We start from the raw sequence: 24036 nt of genomic DNA, 5'->3' as shown, positions 1-24036 counted from the left end.
GATACACCATTAATGTCAGATAGGTGCCGGTCCAACTTCTGGGAGCACGGCCACCTTCCGTTCACTGCTGTGGGATTTCTGAAATTAGCTGAGCGCTGGTTTTGCTATTCCCTGCATACCTATAGCAGTAAATGGAGAGGTGGTGCGCTCTACATTCACTGCCATGGGGCCTCCTAAGATAATGGAGGGCCCACACTCGACTTTTTTTAGGAACTCTATTAGTGATGAATGGAGATCATGCCGTGCATACGCAGTGCACTCTCCTTCACTTTGAAGGCTGCATTCTCTAGATAGGAACGGTTCCCAAAAGTGGAACCCGCAACTATTTGACATTGATGGCATATCCTAGAAATATGCCATCAATGTCCCAGATGGGCCAACCCCTTTATATAAAAAAATGCCCTAAAAAGATGCAGGCGTATGCTGCTGTTGCCAATCTCTGTCCTCTGGTTGAGAACAGTATGTGGCTGCAACGGTCATGCACCGTATACTTGCACATCATTGGTGCAGTTTGTAAAAAAGCAAGGGAAGAAGGAGTGGACCAGCTCTGGAGATGGGGGTGATCATAAGATGATTTTTTCTTTTTTTTTCAGCTGCTACAAGGTTTGTCCGAGACTTAAAATTTTCTCAGAACCCCCCTTTAATGACACAGCTGTTCCAATTCCCAGCCCCCTCTTCATTTTTGTAAAATGACCACCAGCTTCTCAGACTACTCTGTCCACTCTGCACTTTGGTAGTCCGAAGTCATTTGAAACCTAGAAATCCCACCAAGCTTTGCAGCTCTTGAGGGCAACCATAGGACGGTTACCTCCTAGCATTCAATTGTGAAGTGAGAAGAACCTGGCCTTTGCTCGGAGCTTGATTTAGGAAATCATTTACATGTAAATCCTGCTAATTTTTTTACAGTGGTTTTTAGTGCTCACATTAATCATAAGACTCGCGAGCCCATCAGTTTATAAAGACTTGAACATTTGCTCTAGACAGGGCCTTAGTCCAGTTCACTTGGAAACATGTAAAGCCGCAAGTAATTTGTTCATTTTAATGTATTATGTGAATTACTGGCATGCGGTGGGAGAACAAACATGAACTATTTCTATTGGACGTCTCAGGTGGCAAATTTGATTTAGCACCATTTTCTTTATCCCTTTTCATAATTAATATTTTGTAGTTTTCACATCTTTGTGTATGTTGGCAGGCGAGCAAAAGGAGTGTCTGTAACAAGATAGCCTTTTTATAAATGAATGTGGGTAGAGATTCCACTGCTTGCGGTGAGTCACAGAAACACATTTATACGCATTTCTCCATGTATCATCGGTATCCGAGTTTATTTTTTCAGATGTATCTTTATTTCCCAAGTCCTTTTTCTGGTATTGCAATTATAAACCCACCCTGGAGGTATTTGCAGAAATCAACTAATTGTTCTCCAGAAAAATGTATAAGGCATCTGCTCTATATATGTATGTAATGCCAGGGAGCATATGGTCTGGATCAGGCTGTTTAATCCCAGAGAGGAAATCGTCTTATAGGCAATGTGTTGCCTGGCCACAGTTTTATTGGTTTATAACTTTTTGCTGCTTTAAGCTTATTTATCGCAAACTGTATTTGATAGCTAAAACATTGCGGTATTTATACAAAAAGTAAAGAAGGACTAGAACCTACAGACCACGTTAGCCTTTACCGGATATAATGGACTTTGACATGCTCCCAGTGTCCATACTGCAGCCGTTTCTCTAGCACACGTCTTATAAATTGTGTCCCAAGAATGGTTGTTTTTCATTTGTAAAGGTTTAGAATATTGATGACCTTTCCTTGAGATGGGAATGCAGTAGATAGATAGATGCGCTGCGGATTTTCCCTCAGCGGAGCCATCTTGTTAGGATGGACTCTGTGACCTAAGTAGAAATGATTGGGCTCCACAGTAAATCTTTGAACGGGGCCCCCCCAGTAACCTGTTCTCAACCCCCTCCTTCTGCGCAACCCCAACTCCCGTGGCCAGTCAAGATCGCTCTTTCAGACAAAGCCCGGTAGCAGCTTCGTTTCCTATAGTGTCTCTGTATATGTAATTTTATAATCCTGGTCAGGGGGCCCTGACAATGGGTGGACCCCATCTGAGTTTGTGCCCAAAAGCAGTCGCTTCCTCTGCTTTACCCTATAGCCACACCAATGGATGGACCCTAAAAAGATGTCACGCTCTAGTGTGGGAGGGAAACCTCCATACCGAACCTAGGAGGGAAAGGAAAAAGGAGATAAGGCCTGAAAACTAGGGAAGGAAGATGGACACCTCCTAGTGAAAACCCTATTCAAAGCCCAGACTGACTACCAGTATGAACAGACCCCAGAGGTCGGTGAATTCATACACAGGAATACCTAAAGTCCTATTTAACCCTAAAGGACTCTGGTACTAATGACGGGAATGAGACATCCTGATCCTCCAAAAGGAAGGATGAACGGGAGTCTCCCTAAGGCCTAACACAAAACAGCAAAGAAATGCAACACACAGAAAAGCCAAAATACAAAGGGAAATGTAGCACTTAACTTCCAAGAAGCTATGGCAGCACCAGGAACTCAGCCGAGATCCGAACACCAGCTATCCACAGGTCCAACTGAAGCTATAAACCGCACAGCATTGTGGGCGAGACACAACTATAAATAGGGAAAGTTAAATGACCACAATAGCAACACCTAGAGGTTAAGGGTGTGACCAGTACCAGAAACAACACAGACGCCTATTGATCCACAAGGTAAACATGTCAAATCAAACCATGTGTTGCCAGTGTCCAAGATCTCCTGCCACTCACTGTTGCAGGGACGTTGGTATGTCTTGGTACGTCCATGACAAAAGACCTCAAAAGCTGCACCTTTTTTTCCACCAAGTCCAAAAGCTCAGTTTGCTGCCATGGATATAAATACTTCGGCCTTAACCAGATTGGCTGGGAGGTGACCTCGCCCCATTGAATGTGCCATGGCCATGTTCAGCATTGAAGACTCTTCAGGAGATAACAAATGACTAGAATATAACCTGGAATTAAATAAACATTAAAGGGGCTTTCCAGGAGTTCCTTTGACGGGCTGTCCTCGGGATAGGTCATCAATATCAAATCATTTGGGGTCCAACTTTGACAACTCCTCCGATCACCTGTTTGAAGGGTCGCATCACTCAAGGTACAACCAAATGGCACAGTCGTGTTAAGACGCAACCTTGCTGTGGTTGAGTACTGCTGCCTTTGTACAGGGCACAGTCGCCTCTAATAAAACTAATGAGACCGCACTGTTCAGTGAGTCTGAATTATTAATGGATCGCGGTATTGAAGATGCTGCGCAGCTATTAACAATACAGCCCCACCTAACAGTGCCGTCTCATTGGTTTAATTAGAGGCATCTGCAGCCTATATGACCACAGCGGTACCCGACCCCAGCACGGCCAAGTCGCTTTACTTGGTCGTACCCTTAGGCATGCCTGGTGGTCTCTTCATTGTTTACACCACACACACTCAACTTATTGGAGGCTGTGCATGGAATTGCAGCCTTATACTTACTGCTTGCAAGCTATCTGGAGGTCCTTTAACACTTGTTAGCACTGATCCCATTCTTATGCCTCATTCACACTGATTTCCATCAGTGATTGTGATCCAGGATTGGAGCCTCCACAGACATAAGGTATAAGGGAAAGACCTGCACCTGTTCTGTGTTTAGAGCCGCACCTGGTTTTGGCTCACAATTAGTGTTGAGCGAAGCGAGCTTCTGATGCTTCATCCAAAGTCGCTTCATTCAAAATTCCAGAATAATACTATACAGAGATTTTTACCTACCTTCTTTTTTGAGTAGGGGCCAGTGTTTTTTCTCTCACTGGCATCATGATGTCCTAAATTTGATCACAGAGGGTTGAGTATGTGCATGAGGAAAGCTGAAGCAGGGCTCGTCACACAACAAGAGACGGTCGCAGTATTTTATCAGTTACAGGAAGACATGGGGGAGGTAGTAATTACAAGAAATGGAGGAGGTAGTATTTACTAGGGAGCAGTAGTATCTATAAAATAATTTAGTGGGAGAAGTTCTGTCTGCGCTGTAACAAGGAATCCAAACGGCTGCATGGTTTTATTCAGATGGATTGATTTATTTGATGTTGTTTTTATTTTTGAATGATAGGTAGAATTGGTTGAGAGACCTACCATACCACCCCACTGTATTAGAGCTATTTCCCTTTGGCCTCATGCATATCACAGTTGTTTTTTGCGTCCCCAAATTGTGCGTCCGCTAAAAAAAAAAACAGATGCGGCATCCGTTATTTTCCACAGATCCCTTGTAATAAATGCCTATCCTTGTCCGCAAATGTGAAAAAAGTAGGAGTTGCACTATTTTTTTTGCTAAAGGGAAACACGGACAACGGACAAGGAACACAAATGGATGAACTATCAACATTTTTTTGCTGACCCATTGAAATGAATGGGTCCCCTTCCTATCTGCAAAAAAAAAAACGGAACGGAGGCCGAGAAAAACAACTGTCGTGTGCATGAGGCCTGAGGTGTTCTCAGGTGTAGTTACTGGGGAATAAATAGAGGCCTCAGTGCCTCAACCTGGGTCAGAGCCTTGAAGCTAGAAGACCTGCCTCCTGTAAAAAGTTCAGCATGGGAATGGTACCTAGGTAAGGTAGAAACCTCTGTATAGTTAGTGCCCTGATGGGCCAGGACTTTGACTTGATGTTTATGTATTCTTTTGGTGCCATGCCTTCACCCCAAGTGCTTATATATCTTGGGTGCCTTGTTTTGTGCTGGATAAAAAATAAACTGAGCTCAGACTTCTAAGACTACTGAACCCAGTGACATCTGTTGTTGCCAGCCCTGTTCAAACACAGATCCCTACAGTGCCCACATCATTTTAAGGCTGCTTTCACACTTGTGTTATTTCCGGTATTGAGATCCGGCAGGGGATCTCAGTACTGGAATTAAACGGATCTGTTTTGATTTTGCACATCAGGATGTATCTGTTCCATTAGGATGCAGTTTTGTGAGACCAGACCGGAAAAAACGGATCCGTCATTAAATACATTGAAAATCAATGGGTGATGGATCTGGTTTTTTAGACTCCTACAGAAACGGATCCGTCACCATTTACTTACATTGTTTTTAGTGACGGATCCGGTTTGTTCCATTTCCATGACCGGACACAAAACGGAATGCTGCCGCAACGGAAGATATCCTGAACGGATCTCTTTCCATTCAGAACGCATGAGGACTAAACGGAAACTTTTTTTTTCCGGTATTGAGGTCCTCTGCCGGATCTCAATACCGGAAAACAACAATGCAAGTGTGAAAGTACTGTAGCCTAAAAGAGTGACAGGGAGGCAGTTCTACCTTTACATGCTTCAGTCGTTGGGGCAAAAGGATGTACTGCTTCTCATAGCAAAGTGTCAGCCACGTTACCCTGAAACCAAAGTGTGGGGTGGTAGTCACCTTGCTTTCACCTGACCTTCTGTTATGCCCCGAGCTCTTGTTAGTACATAGAATAATACAAAAAATAATAAAAAATTACTACTCTTTTACATGCACATGGGTTGTATGGATTAGTCTGCACAACATAGGGGAAAATATTTCAGCAGAGCTTTTCTTTAATTTGTTTTCTTATGCCTCCACATGTGGGTTCTAAAGTTTGGGTTTCTTTACAATTTTCTGTTCTTAGCCATAGATGTGCTTTGTGAGGTATCCAGCTATTAATACTAAGTGTCTGCATGAGAAAGAGGGAAATACTCATGTTCTCTGTTCTGCTACTTACACCTTCATCACCTATTTCACATTTACTGCAAACATTGGAAAACATATGATGGGAAAAAGCCTTGGAGTGATTTAAGGAATAAACCATAATTTTTCGGCTGCGGAACGCTTCCATATACACCATCACTTTGCAGATTTATAAAGCATCTGGCAGTGTTCAGAGGGAGGAATATATTGTTTCAGTGGAATAGTGAAGACTTCGGCTCTGTAACTGTTTAACTGCAGCTCTGTGATTCAACTAGCCCTGGCAGAACATAGTAAAAGCTCCACTACAGGACCAGCTAAGAAGCTTGCAATTACATACGCTTGTTTTAGAATTTAAAGTGAAAAGCCACTTTCTGAGCAAAATTAAAGGGGGTATTCCAGGATTTTAATATTGAAGGCCTATCCTCAAGATAGGCCATCAATATCTGATCGGCAGTGGTCTGACACCCTGCACCCCGGCCAATCAGCTGCCCAGCAGTAACGCAAGCTCCAGGACTACATACACAGCTCCGTCCTCCGTCCATTGGGTAGTAGACAGAGCTGGTCACTGCAACGCTGCTCCCATTCACTTCAAAGGGAGAAGTGCTGCAGAAACTGGCTCAGTCTACTACTCTGGTCGGAGCTGCTCATGACCAGTTGATTGGTGTGTGTGTGTGTGGGGGGGGGGGGGGGTTATGTTGGATCAGATATTGATGGCCCTGTCCTGAGAAAAGGCCATCAGTATTAAAATCCTATATTACCCCTTAAAAAACGAACCCCCCCCCCCCCCCACAAACACCTCAATCCGAACCTTATTCCTTCAGGAGTAAGCTCTTTGTCACCATATGAAAACTCTTTGTTCTGTCTATCCATCATGTCGATACTGGCTTTCTGCTGCTTTTCATATATCTCTTAGGCTACTTTCACAACTGCGTTTTCCTTTCCACTACTGAGATCAGTCATAGGATCTCACAGCGGAGGAAAATGCTTCAGTTTTGTCCCCATTCATTGTCTGAACTAAACGTAACTGAGTGCACCAGAATGCATTCCGCTCCATTTTGTTGCCTTTCTATGACGCACACAAAAGCGCTGCAAGCAGGGTTTTTGAGTGCGTCGTGGGATACTGATCATCAAAAAACTGATCCGTCATCATTGACTTACATTGTGTTTCGGGCACGAAAAAAACTGATTCGGTGCCCATTGACTTGCAATGGATTTAGTGACTGATCCATCTTGTTCATTTGGGATATAATACAACCGGATCTGTTCTAAACAGATGCAGATGGTTGTATTATACACCGGATGCGTTTTTGCTGGACCCATGACAGATCTAGCAGATATGTAAGTCGCAGATGCATACGAATATGCATACAAAAAAGTGCAAAAAAACTATATAAAATATATATAAATAAAAATAGAAAACTATATACAGTCGATAATAGATTGACTTTCAGTGTCAACAGCTGATGTGAGAAGCCGCATGATGACCCTAAATGCATCTAAATAACTAGGTCTGGCGTGTTTTTCTATTATCCTAATTGGTTATGTTGAACCACCTCCACCCCTTGAATACCAATTAATTCCATGTATCATGCCAGCTATCTTAAGGTAATTTCACCGATATAGTTTAATTTAACATTACACCATATGGAACCAATAGGAACATTTCCTAACGCGAATGCTTGGAAACTCTTACATTCATATGTTAAGAGTACACATCCTTTCCTCATTAGCTGGAAAGTAGAGCGATTTTTGGCAGCAGTTCTATGTGGAAGCTTTGTGCTGCTTTTATATGAATTTTGTTTTTAGGCTTTGATGACACTGTTTAGAATAGGAAGTATCTAATAAGTCAAGCATTTTGTCTAATGTCCTGCCAGTATATTTAATATATGCCTGGAGGTCTGAAACACTATCTTCTTCACTGCAGTAATATGCATTTAATTCTCTGAAAGTAGAAGGCCGATCTTTTTTTTTTTTTTTTCTAAAGAGGCTTAAAGTACGTTTTCGGACGAAGTAATTTAGAACATCTGGCCGTGGGTACAAGAGTAATGTACAGTTGGTTTTTATGGTTTAATCATGATCATGTTAATGCACACCGGTAGCTAATTAAAGAAAACTTTTATTGTCTGCTTTAAATGGGTTGTACAAGGAATACAAGTAGGGATCTGCTCGTAGCACTCAATGATAAATGCTGCCTTTATAGTCACATTCTAGCAGCTGGGGCTCCATGTAAAACCCAGGTCACTTTAAATGTTTACAGGTAGCTGGTTTTGGTTACTCGCTTTTTTCCCCGTTCACAAATCTAGCCTTTATTTCCCTCCCCGCCTCGCACTGGAGTTCACCCAGAGGAATGCTATACCTAAGGGCATCTTTTGTATTAGTACAACAGGTGACTGCAGGCAAACACGAATCGGTAGTTAAGCCCCGGGCGCTGTTTGAAGTTTCTCGTTTTCCAGTAGTCATTCTAACTAATTGCCATATTTTTTCACTGTACCCTTGGGAGAATGTTAATATACTCAATTAGTTTCAGAAGTGTGCATAATAAATCACTGTCTAGAGGATCCCGGCTTCTTTACACTTTTAAACGGTTGTAAAACGCTTGCCTTGTTGGTCTCTTTAGGTACCGGAGGTCTTTCTTCATTAAACAAGTCATTCATCCAATGACTACAGTACAAGCGGTCATTATGCCCCGTTGTTTTGTAAAAGCATGATGCTGGGTCACTAGCCTGCAGCTACACTCATCTTATTCACCTCTCCTGGATCTACTTCTGTAATGTTTCGTGCCAGATGGAATTAATTTGACCTTAGAGATGTCAGTATATACAGTCAGGGGCAGTCTAATGAACATTTCTTTTTTATTATTATGCTAAAACATACTTCCAATTACAACATCTAGTACGTTATGGCACTTAATAATATAAGCTTTAGTGTTTACACACTGACAGATGGGAGAAGAGATCCCTCATGTTGAAGAAATCAGTCCGAAAATGAAGCAGTGCAGATGCATGAGAACTAGTGAAGGCAGCAGCATCCTGGACACACATACCTCATAAGCTAATATTTAGCTTGTCTTACAGGGAGAGACAAATCCACGTCCAAATCTAGAAGCTGGTTGTAAATTAAATATCAGAGAATCTGAAAATGAACAAATGAATGAAGGTTGCAGCCTGATTGTCTTGAGTTAAAAAGTTGCACTAACATAAGTAAAAATCATTTTTCTTTCCATGTCAGAAGTATGCGTTGCCTTTTAAGGGCATCTGTCAGCAGATTTTTACCTATGAAACTGGCTGACCTGTTGCATGTACACTTGGCAGCTGAAGGCGTCTGTGTTGGTCCCATGTTCATATGTGCCTGCATTGCTGAGAAAAATGATCTTTTAGTATATGCAAATGAGGCAATAGGAGCAACAGGGGCGTTACCGTTACTCTTAGAGGCTCTGCTTTCTCTGCCACTCCCTCTGCACTTTGAATGACAGGGCCAGAAAGTGTAAACATGATCACGCCTGGTCCTGACTTCTCCTAAAGTCAATCGAAGTGCAGAGGATGCAGCAGTTGCAGGAAGAGCAGGGCCTCTAGGTGTAACGGCAACGCCCCCGTTGCTCCTAGAGGCTCATTTGCATTTATTAAAACATCATTTCTCTCAGAAATGCAGGCACATATGAACATGGGACCAACACTGATGTCTTCAGCTGCCAAGTGCACATGGAGCAGGTCAGCCAGTGTCATAGGTACAAATCTGCTGACATGCCTTTTAACGTGACCATTTTTAATCAGATTAGAAAAGATGATAGAGATTTTCTAGGGGCTAAATCAGTTATTAATCAATACATTTTTTTGTCTGGTAGACAGTCCCATTAGCCAGTGACTTGTGTTAACTACATATATATTTTTTTTTTAAGGTTTCTAAACAAGATCAACAGAAAAAAGATTGCCCTGATGGTCGTCCAGTGGACTCATCCTCTCGTTATAGTGGAGCCCAAGACAGTGGCATTGGCAGTGATAGTGTGAAAATAAGAATAGTTCAGATTGAACCACAAAGAGGCACAAGTCATCACAGAATAGTGAGACCATCCAAACAGTCATCGATTGTGAAGAATCTGAATTTCATCCCATTCGATATATTTATCACTGCCAGCCGGATATCCTTGATGTCCTACTCATGCACTGCTGTGCCTAAATCTAAAATGGATAATGGAGATGGTGAGAAAGTGACCAAAAGCGGCTTGAACCAGTCCACTGCAGAATCTGAGGAAACACCAGACAGACCTGGGCCATCATGTATATCGGCACTCACTGCTGAGGACCTTCTCAATAGCAACTCTTCTTCCCCAGCAAATGGAAAAACAAGTCTGCTGTCTCTAGAACGCCTGCATGCTTCTACCAGGTCTTCTGCTCGGCAAGCTCTAGGCATCACAATTGTGCGCCAGCCTGGAAGAAGAGGAACTGGAGATTTACAGCTGAATCCATTTTTACATCTTATTGTTTCCCAACCTTCTTTGCTCGTAAGCTGCCATCACAGGAAACAGAAGGTGGAAATATCTCTCTTCGATGCACTCCTCAAGGGTGTAGATCCAGAATACAAATGTTCAGGTATGAATGTCCAAAGTAACCTAAGCTGATCTCTGCTTTACTCTTTATTGTTAAGATTTTTGGGTGTTATGTAGCTTAGAGAAGCATACAAAAAAATAAAATAAATGCACAACATAGGGTAGTATGTTCTGAATTATAAGACCAGTTGAGGCTCACCTTCAGTGGTTGTGCTAGGGATAGGCACAACACTTTTGTAGATATGTAGGTAGGTATGCAGCCAAAGTGTCCTCAATCTTCAGGAGAGGGTGGCTACACAAAGCCAAACAGTAGAAATGTAGCAGGATCACACAGGGGCACAAAACGACACTAGTCCAGATGAGCATTTTTCCTTTATTTCGGTAGTGCACGTCAGGTAAAAACAGCAACAACGTGTTTCGGGGATACCAAGGTGCCCTTCATCAGGTTAGCAGGCTGGTAGTGACTATAGTCGCTTATTGCAGGTATTTATATCTTAAAAAAACACCGAAAAGGACACCTCGGTCAGCCCATCGGGAGTTGCAGCCTCCACCAATGGGAGTTGCAGCCTCTCCACGGAGACGAGTCACGTGATTGCAGAAACAGCGATCACGTGACCTTAAGATTAGATTAGTACGATGTTCTTTTTTAAATACTGGTTGTGATTTTTAAAAATAGCACAACACAGTAGATGTGTATAAGTACCCCTTAATCTCTCCTTCACATGGTTTTCTACTTGTAATATATTTTAAGCCTGAACCTTAATATAATAATGAGGCACTTGGGGGAGGCTGCAACTCCCATTGTGCTGACCCAGGTGTCCTTTTTGGCTTTTTTTAAAGATATAAATACCTGCATTAAGCGTCAATTGTTACTACCATCCTGTTAACCTGATGAAGGGGACCTTGGTATCCCGAAACGCGCTGTTGCTGTTTTTACCTGACGTGCACTACCGGAATAAAGGAAACATGCTCATCTGAGCTTAAGTGTCTGGACCAGTGTCGTTTTGCGCCCCTGTGTAATCCTGCTATATTTTTACTCTATATTGTATCTCTTAAGTCTTATGTTCCTTTAAATTGGTTTGACTAAAAGTAAAGCAAAGAGCATCTGAAAGATTGATTCCAGAAGCTTCGCCCATGTTCACAGGACCAACTTTCATCTCCTCTCTGGAGCATTTCTCGAGCAAAGTCATCAACAGTCATATGATTATGTTGCATTATCCAATATATCAAGAAATCACTGTGGGTATAATATAGCATAGAAAATAGAAATTTATTCTAAACATTCAATTATTATAATGAGGGACAAAGCACTCACCCTGCTGTGAGCGTAAATCCAAAGTCCTGACCATGTGGACCTATATGGAAAGTGGTGTTCATTGAATGCTATTGTGCTTATCTAATCTAACAAAGCACCATCACACTATGTATTAAGGAGCCATAGCAGCCGGCAATGCCAACCTGCGCATGCGCAAGGCACTCATCCTCTGCTGCTAGAGATGCCACTTGTGCAAACATTGGTTGGCGTCCATTGGTTTCTACATCTCCTTATACATAGTTTGAAGGAGCAGAATAGTTTCTTCTTTGAACACTGGTTTATAAAACCTAACTCCTTGCTTGAAATATTGCAGTGCTGCCTCTTCTGCTTCTTATCATTGTATTGAAAGGTTGCCAGGAGTCGGGAAGGCTTTGCACCCACCTTACCAAGACAGCTATTGTGTTGCACCATTTGTGTTTTAAATAATAGATGCCCATGTATCTATCTTGTTGACATTTTTACGAGCATCTTTCAAAAAAATTGTTTTCGGTCCGACCATCTTAGACATATTTTTTCACAATATGTGAAATTTGTTTTCTTAAACTGTGATCTTCATGAATTTTATCTGGATGTCCAGCTGCTCTTGAATTATCAACAGGGGGCCCACACTATAGTTGGTCGAAGTCCTTCTGTAACTATAGGGGTTTTCTCATTATTGGGATAAAGGAAATCACATCCAGGCATTGACTTCACTTACTGATTGGTGATAGACCAACTGCCAGGACTGCCACCAGTCTTCAGATGAAGGTGCTCCATCACTGATTTACTTGGACAGTGATGCTCTTGACCACCAACTGCACAGGGAACTATCGTGCAACCCCATTCTCTTGAATAAAGCTGTGTTGTAGTTCCTTGCAGTAGTAGGCCACGAGCGCTGCTCTGCAGGGGAATTACCAAGAGAACGTGTGTCCTAATGATTCTAAAGATCCAAATGATAGCCACAACATGATAAGATGGGAGCACCCATACGACTTATTTAGAGATGGCCAATTACATTGCACTTATGTCAGTCGAATCTAACCAGTTTTCCATGGAACCAACATCCACTTCTCAGAAAAAAAAGCTTTGGGAATGTGAATTTCAGTGTGCTCAATTCTCATTGGAGATACGCAGCAGCCAGAGATGTCTGGCAGTGGCCTTTCCCCATTGAAAACACATGCATGCTTGACCGAATAATAGCCAAACAAGCATTTGACTGACAATTGTTGAGAGTGTATGACCAACTTTAGAGTTACTCCTGAAAATAGCTGCTGACATATGTGGACCTGACATCGCCATCAAGATATTTGGTTATGCCGTAGCTCTTTCTGGTTGATGTCCAGTTTTCAACTGAATTTCAAGATGGCTTCATGGGGCCTGTAGATTCCTTACTGCATGTCTAGGCAGACTTGCTCTTGAGTATTCTATGAAAGCGTGACCACAACTTTTGAGGGTACTGTGGTGGCCATATTGGTTTGGCACCCAACTTTTCCAAAAACAGACATCGAAGAAAAAAAATAATGAATATGTCTTTTTTTTTTTTTATAATTTGACGGAAGAGAGCAACTTAAAGACTTGGTCCCCATCAAGCAATGCTCACACTTTGTGTTTTTTTTTTTTTTTTCGGGGATATACTCCCTTTACCAGCATTCATGGAATAGGACAAGGCACAGTCTATAAAACATAAGCGGAGATATTACAATAGCCGACCATCATTTTCAGTATGAAACACAAGTCCTCATGTGTTTTCTGTTACAAGACTTACAGTTTTAAAGGCGGACAAAGATTATCCAATCAGAAATAATACAGTAATTCAATATCCACTTACCATAAGCTTTTGGAAACAGTTCGTTCTCAAAGGATAAAAAAGGTTTTATTTACAATGACATTAGTTGAGAAATAACATTATTTTAAGAGATAATCTTGTTTTAGTATCCCGGGGAATCCACATAATTTGCACCAAACCATTTACAAAGGAAAATGAGTTTTAAAGGGTGTATTTAAGAACCAAGACCGTATCAAAAGTAGGCCCTGCCCCGTAGATATACGTAGTTATTAAGGGGGGGCTTTCTGAGCGCTAGATATTGTTGACCTATCCTCAGGAAAGGTCATCAGTAGGGTTGAGTGAAGTCAGCCGTGGATCATAGATCCGAAGTCGCTTCAGTCAAAACATTGTTTGAATGCTGTACAGAGATCCGTCTCCATACAGCATTCAAATGTATAGGGTGTGCGGAGGTGAAATTCGTTATCTCCGAAGTCTTGCAAGACTTCGGTGAATAACTTCAGACATTGATTGTTCAACTTGAAAACTATTTTAAAACTGGGATCCGAAGTTGGCTTTGGTAGCCAGGTACCAGTAGGTACCGAAACCGACTTCAGATCCCAACATTTGAATGCTGTACGAAAACTTATCTCCGTACAGCATTCAAGTGAAGTTTTGACCGAAGCGTCTTCGGATCTATGATCCAAAGTTTGTTTGGCTCAACACTAATCATCAGTATCAGTTCCACGGGGGTCCAAGTTCTTGCATCCCCCCCGATCAGCTGTTTGAGGAGATCCGCAGCTTACCAAGCACAGCGTCGTCCACTGGACAGCGGCTGTGCTTGGTATTAGAGATGAGAGCCATTCACTTGAATAGTACTGATCTGCACCTAGGCCATTTGTCTGATGAACACGATGTCACTGGCCTAGCAAGAGGCTGCAGCACTCACCAGAGCACCACTGCCTCCTCAGACAGCTGCTTTGCATAGGGTGCCAGGAGTCGGACATCTGCTGATCTGATATTGATGGCCCATCCTGAGGAAAGGGCATCAATATTAAAATCTTAGACAACCCCTTTAACTAGAGCAATAATTTGTAATCTGGATTTTCTTTTACAGATTTACCATCCAGCTCCCTTCCAAAAAGTTGGAAACTCTCTTTGCCTATGTTGGCTTGGGAAATCTTTTTCTCCTTAGTTGCTCTCCTGAATTTTTTTTATACCTTAGTTCCCTTTCTTGACATGTCTGATTTAGAAAATACTTGAATTCCCAATGATATATCAATTCGGAAATGTTTTTTTTTTTTAGAACTCTACTTTGTGCCATTCCTTTATCATTCCTCCAAGAACAGCTCTATATGAACTGTGTGTTAACATTCCTCTTATTGAAGGGGTTTGCTCCTTCCCAGTGTGACACTGATAGTGCTGATTGGAGTGTCATAGTGTGCAGAGATGCTGACACCCACTGGTCATTTTATTTATACCTTTCTAGGAGGAATAACAAAGGAATGGTGACAATTCCTGGTAAAATACAAGTCTGTATTCTTCTTTTCTCCAAGCTACACGAGCCTAAAGCTTCTTTCACATCTCCACTTGTTAAATACAGCAGTCCGTTCAGGCTCCTGTATGCAGTGGTATTTTTCCAGCAGAAAGTCGGCTTTTATGCCGGAGACCCACTAGATCCCATTGTAGTGAATGGGAATCCAGTGGTGTCCAGCTATGCCGAATATAATTACTGAAGTGGTCTGTTCCTCTGCCAGAAAAGACTACCATATTTACGAAACGGAGTTGTGAACCTAGCTTTAGCACACCTTCCACCCATCGCTAGCTGTCCTATATACTTTTTATGCAGATTGTACCCAGCATTGTAAGTGAGATATACAGGAGCAGAAGCGTATGTAGAGGGCAGGGGGGTTGGCAGAAGCCCCAGGCCCACACTGACTATCTACCCTACCTGCGAGTGTAGTGAAAACTTGCCTGTGACTTTATCAGAGGAGTAGAACAATAAAATGAATGGCAGTGCCTCATCCATTGCATGGTGAACCTCTGGGTCTGTCAGGGTTTTTGGCATTTTAGAGGATAGAATAGTGGAGTTGTTCTCCTTCTCATGCTGCACACCTAACTAAACCTCTGTACAGGAGCATCATTATAAGGCCTCATGACCATATACATTTTTTGGTCTGCAAAATACAGATGCGGTAGTCCGTGTGCCGCCTGCAATTTTTTCAATGGGTCTGTGGTCCGCATTTTTTCCCCCAACATTTATTTTATTAGTTTTTTGTTTCCAAATAAGTGTACAGGTATACATTAATACAATAATCAGAAATGGTTGTGCACATCATATGAAGGTAACAATTTAAAAAATCAAGTCCTTACATGGAATCTCTGGATACCAAGTCCCCCTTTGTGGAGAGCATGTATCTCCAGAAAACCTATGGAAACCTAAAGATAATCCTTCCTATTCTCCTAGCCCTTCTTCTGAAATTAAGGCTTCATGCACACGAATATATTTTCTTTCCGTATCTGTTCAGGTTTTTTTTTTTTTTTTTACTCCGTGTGCATTCCGTTTCCATATGTCCGCATTTCCGTTACGCAAAAAAATCAAACATGTCCTATTGTTGTCCTTATTACGGACAAGGATAGTACTGTTCTATTAGGCGCCAGCTGTTCCATTCCGCAAAATACGGAATGCACACGGACATAATCAGTTTTTTTGCGGACCGCAATATACATACGGTCGTGTGCATGAGCCCTAACTCTCATAGCCCCCTTACCCAACTCAAAACACCCTCCCAGTTAGAGTACCCCCGTTGCAGCCTCTCCTGGCACCCGGCCATCGCCTCACTGCTCCCCCAAATATGTTTATTGTAACCATCAATGTATAGTCGCTTTATATAATTGAGCATACAGTTGAAACTCGAAAAATTAGAATTTCGTGCAAAAGTTAATTTATTTCAGTAATGTAACTTAAAAGGAATTGCATTAATGCAGCTTAAAATTAGAATATTGTGAAAAGGTTCAATATTCTAGGCTCAAAGTGTCACACTCTAGTCAGCTGATTAATCCATACCCCCTGAGCAAAGGGTACCTGAGATCGTGACTTTGGGGTTTCATAAACTGTAAGCCATAATCATCCAAATTATAACAAATAAAGGCTTGAAATATCTTGCTTTGCATGTAATGAGTCTATCTCATTTATTAGTTTCACCTTTTAAGTTGCATTACTGAAATAAATTTTGCACGATATTTAAATTTTTCGAGTTTCACCTGTAGTCTAGATGTCTAAGAGACCTTTAATTGACCCAAAGTGCCCTTCAAATCCTCTGTCAAGTACCAAGATGAGATCTTGAAGGGTCCCATCAGCCGTGGGTGTTCCTAATGTGGGACATAGTCCAAGATAAACTGTTAACATGTGTGGAATAATTTCTTCCCCAGTGTCTCAACTTGTTTAAGAGACTCAAGCCACTCTAAGTGGAAAGCATTCTTCAGATGTCCTATTACAGCATCAACGGCAGGTATATCTGGTTTCAACCATTGCGCCAGTAGATATAGTTTAGCGATAACCAATAGCCGATCACCCAAAGGAGGAAGATCCCTATTCCTCCTACATCTGCCTCCCTGTTCATCTAGCCCCTCCTCCGCATGTAAAATGGCAAGAGATGGTGTCAGGACTACCTGGAAGCTGCTGATTTTATTCAGAACATTTCCCACTTGTACCCAGAAACCTCTCAGATTTGAGCAATCCCACAGACCGTGGTATAAATCAGAGCGTGGTTTTGCGCATCTAGGACACGCCACTAGCCTATCTGGTTTGCAGGGAAGCTAGGAAGGTCAAATGCATATATCGCATGGTGTAGTATTTTAATGTGGGTTTCCCTCCAGTTCTCATTCACTACGGCTCTATATAGGGCCGCCAAGCCTCTACGAGCAGTGGGTGAGACCTCCTTGATTCTCAAATTCTGCCCCCATTTTTTTAAGGGATTCTGCCATGAGATTTTAGACCTACAGGGAGTGCAGAATTATTCGGCAAGTTGTATTTTTGAGGATTAATTTTATTATTGAACAACAACCATGTTCTCAATGAACCCAAAAAACTCATTAATATCAAAGCTGAATATTTTTGGAAGTAGTTTTTAGTTTGTTTTTAGTTTTAGCTATTTTAGGGGGATATCTGTGTGTGCAGGTGACTATTACTGTGCATAATTATTAGGCAACTTAACAAAAAACAAATATATACCCATTTCAATTATTTATTTTTACCAGTGAAACCAATATAACATCTCAACATTCACAAATATACATTTCTGACATTCAAAAACAAAACAAAAACAAATCAGTGACCAATATAGCCACCTTTCTTTGCAAGGACACTCAAAAGCCTGCCATCCATGGATTCTGTCAGTGTTTTGATCTGTTCACCATCAACATTGCGTGCAGCAGCAACCACAGCCTCCCAGACACTGTTCAGAGAGGTGTACTGTTTTCCCTCCTTGTAAATCTCACATTTGATGATGGACCACAGGTTCTCAATGGGGTTCAGATCAGGTGAACAAGGAGGCCATGTCATTAGATTTTCTTCTTTTATACCCTTTCTTGCCAGCCACGCTGTGGAGTACTTGGACGCGTGTGATGGAGCATTGTCCTGCATGAAAATCGTGTTTTTCTTGAAGGATGCAGACTTCTTCCTGTACCACTGCTTGAAGAAGGTGTCTTCCAGAAACTGGCAGTAGGACTGGGAGTTGAGCTTGACTCCATCCTCAACCCGAAAAGGCCCCACAAGCTCATCTTTGATGATACCAGCCCAAACCAGTACTCCACCTCGCTGGCGTCTGAGTCGGACTGGAGCTCTCTGCCCTTTACCAATCCAGCCACGGGCCCATCCATCTGGCCCATCAAGACTCACTCTCATTTCATCAGTCCATAAAACCTTAGAAAAATCAGTCTTGAGATATTTCTTGGCCCAGTCTTGACGTTTCAGCTTGTGTGTCTTGTTCAGTGGTGGTCGTCTTTCAGCCTTTCTTACCTTGTCCATGTCTCTGAGTATTGCACACCTTGTGCTTTTGGGCACTCCATTGATGTTGCAGCTCTGAAATATGGCCAAACTGGTGGCAAGTGGCATCTTGGCAGCTGCACGCTTGACTGCCTGTCAAGTCCTTCTTTTGACCCATTTTGCCAAAGGAAAGGAAGTTGCCTAATAATTATGCACACCTAATATAGGGTGTTGATGTCATTAGACCACACCCCTGCTCATTACAGAGATGCACATCACCTAATATGCTTAATTGGTAGTAGGCTTTCGAGCCTATACAGCTTGGAGTAAGACAACATGCATAAAGAGGATGATGTGGTCAAAATACTCATTTGCCTAATAATTCTGCACGCAGTGTATAAGCTAAACATATGCCCATGTCCGTACTAATAGCATGAATCCTGAACTGGCCTTATTAAACCTGCTTGTGGCTCTATTAGCCCAAAAAACAGGTTTTTATAACCTGTCAATCGCCTACCTAAGGTGCCCAAGGGGACATCCGTTAATACAGGGTGCCCGGCCGTCTGGTGCCCAGTGCCTCCTTCCCAGTCTTAATCGCCGCCCTCCCTGTCTACAGTGCCGCCTTCCTCACCTCAGCGCCGCCTCCGCTAGATCCGGCGCCTGCGCACTAGGCTCAGCCTGATGCGCCTCAGACTCCTGGCAGCGGCTTGGTTCCTGGCACCAGGCCGGGCGCTTGCGCACTTCACTCAACAAAGCCGCTGCCAGGATCCTGCGGTGCATCAGGCTGAGCCTAGTGCGCAGGCGCCGGATCTGGCAGAGGCGGCGCTGTGGTGAGGAAGGCGGCACTGTAGACAGAGAGGGTGGCGATTAAGACTGGGAAGGAGGCACTGGGCACCAGACGGCCGGGCACCCTGTATTAATGGACGTCCCCTTGGGCACCTTAGGTAGGCGATTGACAGGTTATAAAAACCTGTTTTTTGGGCTAATAGAGCCACAAGCAGGTTTAATAAGGCCAGTTTAGGATTCATGTTATTTGTACGGACATGGGCATATGTTTAGCTTATAGGGCTAAAATCTCATGACAGAATCCCTTTAAATAAAACTTTGGGGTCTTTGGTCCCAAAACGGTCTCTTAGTGCCTGATATAACACTCAGACAGTGTTGCCCAACGTGGTTGGGTCTCATGGAACAAGTCTCCCATTCGTTTAACTCCCCTATTCACCCATTGCCAAAAGATCGTACTATCTATCCCGGGTTTAAATGATGGATTATAGATAAGGGGGAGGTGTTTAGAGACTTGGTAAGACAGGTGGAAATGCTTCTCCAATACTTTCCATGTAGTTATGGTGTCTCTGAAAACCAGGGATCTCTTTATTGGGGTCGGTAACCCCGAGATCTTTGTATGCAACAGTGCCACCAAATTCCAGGGTCTGGCTAGTTGTTTTTCTAGTTGTAAGTTAGAGTAGTACGATGTATCATTAATCCAATCTAGAATATGGTGGCTGATACATGTTAGGTTAAAACCTCTTATGTCGGGGAAATTTGGTCCTCCTTGTTCCTTTTACAGTTTTAACTTCCCCAAGGAGATTCTTGGTCTGTTGCCTGTCCATATAAAGCTAAGAAACCTACGCTCCAACAGTTGAATATCAGCATGATGTAAGAGTGGGATTGTCTGGAGGGGTTACAACAGTTTTGACATACACATCATTCTAATTAGGTGGCATATTTCCACCAACGAAAGTGGCAAGCCTTGCCACCTTTCTAAGTCATTTAGTATTTTAGAAATCAGGGGGGGGGGGGATTCAACTGGTATATTAATTCCCAAATAGGTAATGTGAGATTTGACCTGCATGACAGATATGTGGGGATAGTATTTTGGGTGACTGTCTATCAACTGAGGTCAGGCACAGCACTTCACATTTAGAAATATTCACCCGGTAACCAGAGTAATCTCCAAATCTTTTTAAAGCATCAAAAATGTGATCTATTTGCTCCTTTGGTCTTGCTAAAAATAACACTACATCGTCAGCAAATAGGGCTGCCTTAAGTTGTTGGTCACCCATCTTTATACCCTCAAACAGATTGGATTGACATAAGTACCTGGCTAAGGGCTCTAAGGCCAAATTGAATAGTAGGGGTGACAGTGGGCATCCCTTCCGTATTCCCTTATGTAATTGAAAGGGGTGTGAAAGCAAACTCTGGGTGTACACTTGTGCCCGAGGGTTGGTATATAATTTGGAGGTGAAGACCCTCAATAAGCCTTCAAAACCCATCTTGTCTAGCACCGCGTTCAACCACCCCCATCGTACATTGTCAAATGCTTTCTCTGCATCTAATGTGAGCAGAGCAGGTGTTTCTCCTCTCTTCAGGACCGACAGGACATTTCTAATGTTTGTCACCGCTGACCGCCCTTAAACGAATCCCGATTGCTCTGGGGCTATCGGGGAGGGTAGGAATACCGCTAGTCGGTCTGCCAATATTTTAGATAATAGTTTGGTATCGACATTGATGAGCGATATGTTCTATATGACCCCGACGGCAAAGGGGGAGTAGTTTAACATCCAAGATGTTATCCCTATATGGATGTGCATTCCCTTTCAGGACATTATTAAACAGTGTCAATAAGGAAGGGGTGTCATAAATATTGAGACAGCACTCCTTAAGTGATGATAATTAATGCTTTTATTTCATATACTTCAGCCGCAATAAGTGGTATGTCAGTTGCAACGTTTCAGGCTTGATAATCGCCCTTCATCAGGCACTCTGAAGACCACACTGTGTGTACAGCCGGCGCTGGCTATACACACAGTGTGGTCTTCAGAGTGCCTGATGAAGGGCGATTATCAAGCCTGAAACGTTGCAACTGACATACCACTTATTGCGGCTGAAGTATATGAAATAAAAGCATTAATTATCATCACTTAAGGAGTGCTGTCTCAATATTTATGACACTAACAGTTCTTGAGGTGGAGCTATAGAACATAACCCGGACGTGCACCCACCTTTGCCATTTTATGAAAAGAGTACTGTGGCCTATTTTCTTAATAAGGAAGGGGTAACCTGGCTCATCAAAGCTTTGTAGTATTCCCCAGTAAGGCCATCAGGGCCCGGGGCCTTTGAATTCCCCAGCTGTTTAATAACAGACTAAAGTTCCTCTGTGGTGATATCTGCATTCAGGAACTTAAGCTGTTCATGGCTGACTTTAGGGAGAGTTATTTGGTCCAGAAGTGTGTCAGTTAAACTGACATGGGTGTCATCCCTATAGAGGGTCTCATAGAATGATCCCTGAATCGAGTTAGTGGTGGCTGGGTTGGTGACTATCCTCCCCATTTTTTTAGGCTTGATATACAGTTGCAAGAAAAAGTATGTGAACCCTTTGGAATGATATAGATTTTTGCACAAATTGGTTATAAAATGTGATCTGATCTTCATCTAAGTCACAACAATAGACAATCACAGTCTGCTTAAACTAATAACACACAAAGAATAAAATTTTACCATGTTTTTATTGAACACACCATGTAAACATTCACAGTGCAGGTGGAAAAAGTATGTGAACCCTTGGATTTAATAACTGGTTGAACCTCCTTTGGCAGCAATAACTTCAACCAAACGTTTCCTGTAGTTGCAGATCAGACATGCACAATAGTCAGGAGTAATTCTTGACCATTCCTCTTTACAGAACTGTTTCAGTTCAGCAATATTCTTGGGATGTCTGGTGTGAATCGCTTTCTTGAGGTCATGCCACAGAATCTTAATTGGGTTGAGGTCAGAACTCTGACTGGGCCACTCCAGAAGACGTATTTTCTTCTGTTTAAGCCATTCTGTTGTTGATTTACTTCTATGCTTTGGGTCGTTGTCCTGTTGCAACACCAATCTTCGGTTGAGCTTCAGCTGGTGGACAGATGGCCTTAAGTTCTCCTGCAAAATGTCTTGATAAACTTGGGAATTCATTTTTCCTTCGATGATAGCAATCCGTCCAGGCCCTGACGCAACAAAGCAGCCCCAAACCATGATGCCCCCACCACCATACTTCACAGTTGGGATGAGGTTTTGATGTTGGTGTGCTGTGCCTCTTTTTCTGAACACATAGTGTTGTGTGTTTCTTCCAAACAACTCAACTTTGGTTTCATCTGTCCACAGAATATTTTGCCAGTACTGCTGTGGAACATCCAGGTGCTCTTGTGCAAACTGTAAATGTGCAGCAATGTTTTTTTTTTTGACAGTAGTGGCTTCCTTTGTGATATCCTCCCATGAAATTCCACAGATACAAAAAATAATATAACATGTGTGGGAACAGTTAATATACCTCAAATAAAGTAATCTACTACCACACATTGAAGTACAAAAATCAGCATCTTTATTGACAAATACATAAGACAATAATAGCAATAGTAAAATGCAAGGGGTGTTGGAAAGTAGAACAATTGCTCCCCAAAAATTAAATAGTCATGACAAAATAGTTAATAGTTGTATGACCACAAGAAAGCAATAACATGAAATTGTATCCCTAAAGCACATGAGATATTTGGACTGCAGGCACGACCATGGTAACGAAAAAAGCAAGCAAACAAAAATAATCTGTAACCAAAGTGAAACCACGCTGAAAATTAATTGTAATTAGTAGCATTGGCAAATAATGCCTGCAGTACAAAAAGCAGGAGACATGACCTGAGTGAATGGCCGCAGCCGATAATATCTGCCACTTTGTCAATCAACAAGCAAAAAGTGGTACAACGTAATCACTAGAATAAAAACGGACTAAATATGCAGAGAGCCAGAAGCTTCGCTGGTGCACTTATTCCGGCGGGGGGTGGGGGGGTAGTTAAACTCACTTGGGTGTCATCCCTAAAGAGGGTCTCATAGAATGATCCCAGAATCGAGTTAGTGGTGGCGGGGTTGGTGACTATCCTGCCCTCTGAGTCTTTTAGGCTTGATATATACTGTGGCGATCTCTGTTCCCTTGTTGGATTAGAACATGTGTCTTGATGATTTCCTTTCCCTTTCACATTGATCAAAAACTCGGTGTGCTTCAACACATTTCTCTTTGTTATCTCCTGTGGGGGAATTTGTAAATGCCAAGTACGCCTGCCTGACTTTTTCACCTGATCTAACTGGAGCAGTGTCTTCTTTTTCATGCCAAAGACATAGTTCATGATTCTACCCCTCATGACAGCTTTAGAGGCATTTCAGAAGAGATCAGGCGACTCTACATGAACAGCATTGTCCCCACATTATTCCTTCAACTATCCTATCAGCTTACTCACGAAATCTGCATTTGAAGTCAACTGGGCAGGGAAACACCACAAGTAATCTGGACCTTTGGGGTATGTATCCTTTAGCTGTAGCATGACTGGGGCATGATCTGAAATAACCAACTCACCCATCTCAGTCTGGTCTACTTTGCCCTGCAAGGAATGGTGAACAAAAATATAATCAATTCTTTTACCCTTATGGGGTTCACCAGATTTTCATGTAGGAGGAACGAGCCGCTTGTACCAACGCTGGAAGGAGAAGGGAATAGACAGGGTAGGGAACTTGATCCACGATAAAGAGCCAAGGTGGTTATCATTAGAAGAGCTATGTAGCAAATTTGATCTCCAAGGCCCTCAACATTTTCCCTACCAGCAAATACTACATTATTGCGAGACAAAACTGACAGATATCTCCAGAAAGATGCCAATGCCTTTAAAACCCTCCTTACATCTAATAATA

General features: G+C 42.4%; 1 protein-coding gene across 4 annotated transcripts in view; it reads left to right on the top strand.

The window, feature by feature from the left end:
* The window catches only part of VPS13B (vacuolar protein sorting 13 homolog B), a 1020896-nt gene that overhangs the window by 700399 nt on the left and 296461 nt on the right, over nt 1-24036 (top strand). For all 4 annotated transcript variants that reach the window (XM_040432419.1, XM_040432415.1, XM_040432418.1 and 1 more), the window contains exon 34: nt 9631-10321. In XM_040432419.1, the coding sequence (XP_040288353.1) occupies nt 9631-10321 (691 nt within the window). The remainder of the gene's footprint in view (nt 1-9630; nt 10322-24036) is intronic.

Source organism: Bufo bufo, chromosome 5, assembly GCF_905171765.1.
Source record: "Bufo bufo chromosome 5, aBufBuf1.1, whole genome shotgun sequence".
Lineage (NCBI taxonomy): Eukaryota > Metazoa > Chordata > Amphibia > Anura > Bufonidae > Bufo > Bufo bufo.
The sequence above is the reverse complement of the archived record's forward strand: the minus strand, read 5'-3'. Positions and strand labels throughout refer to the sequence as shown.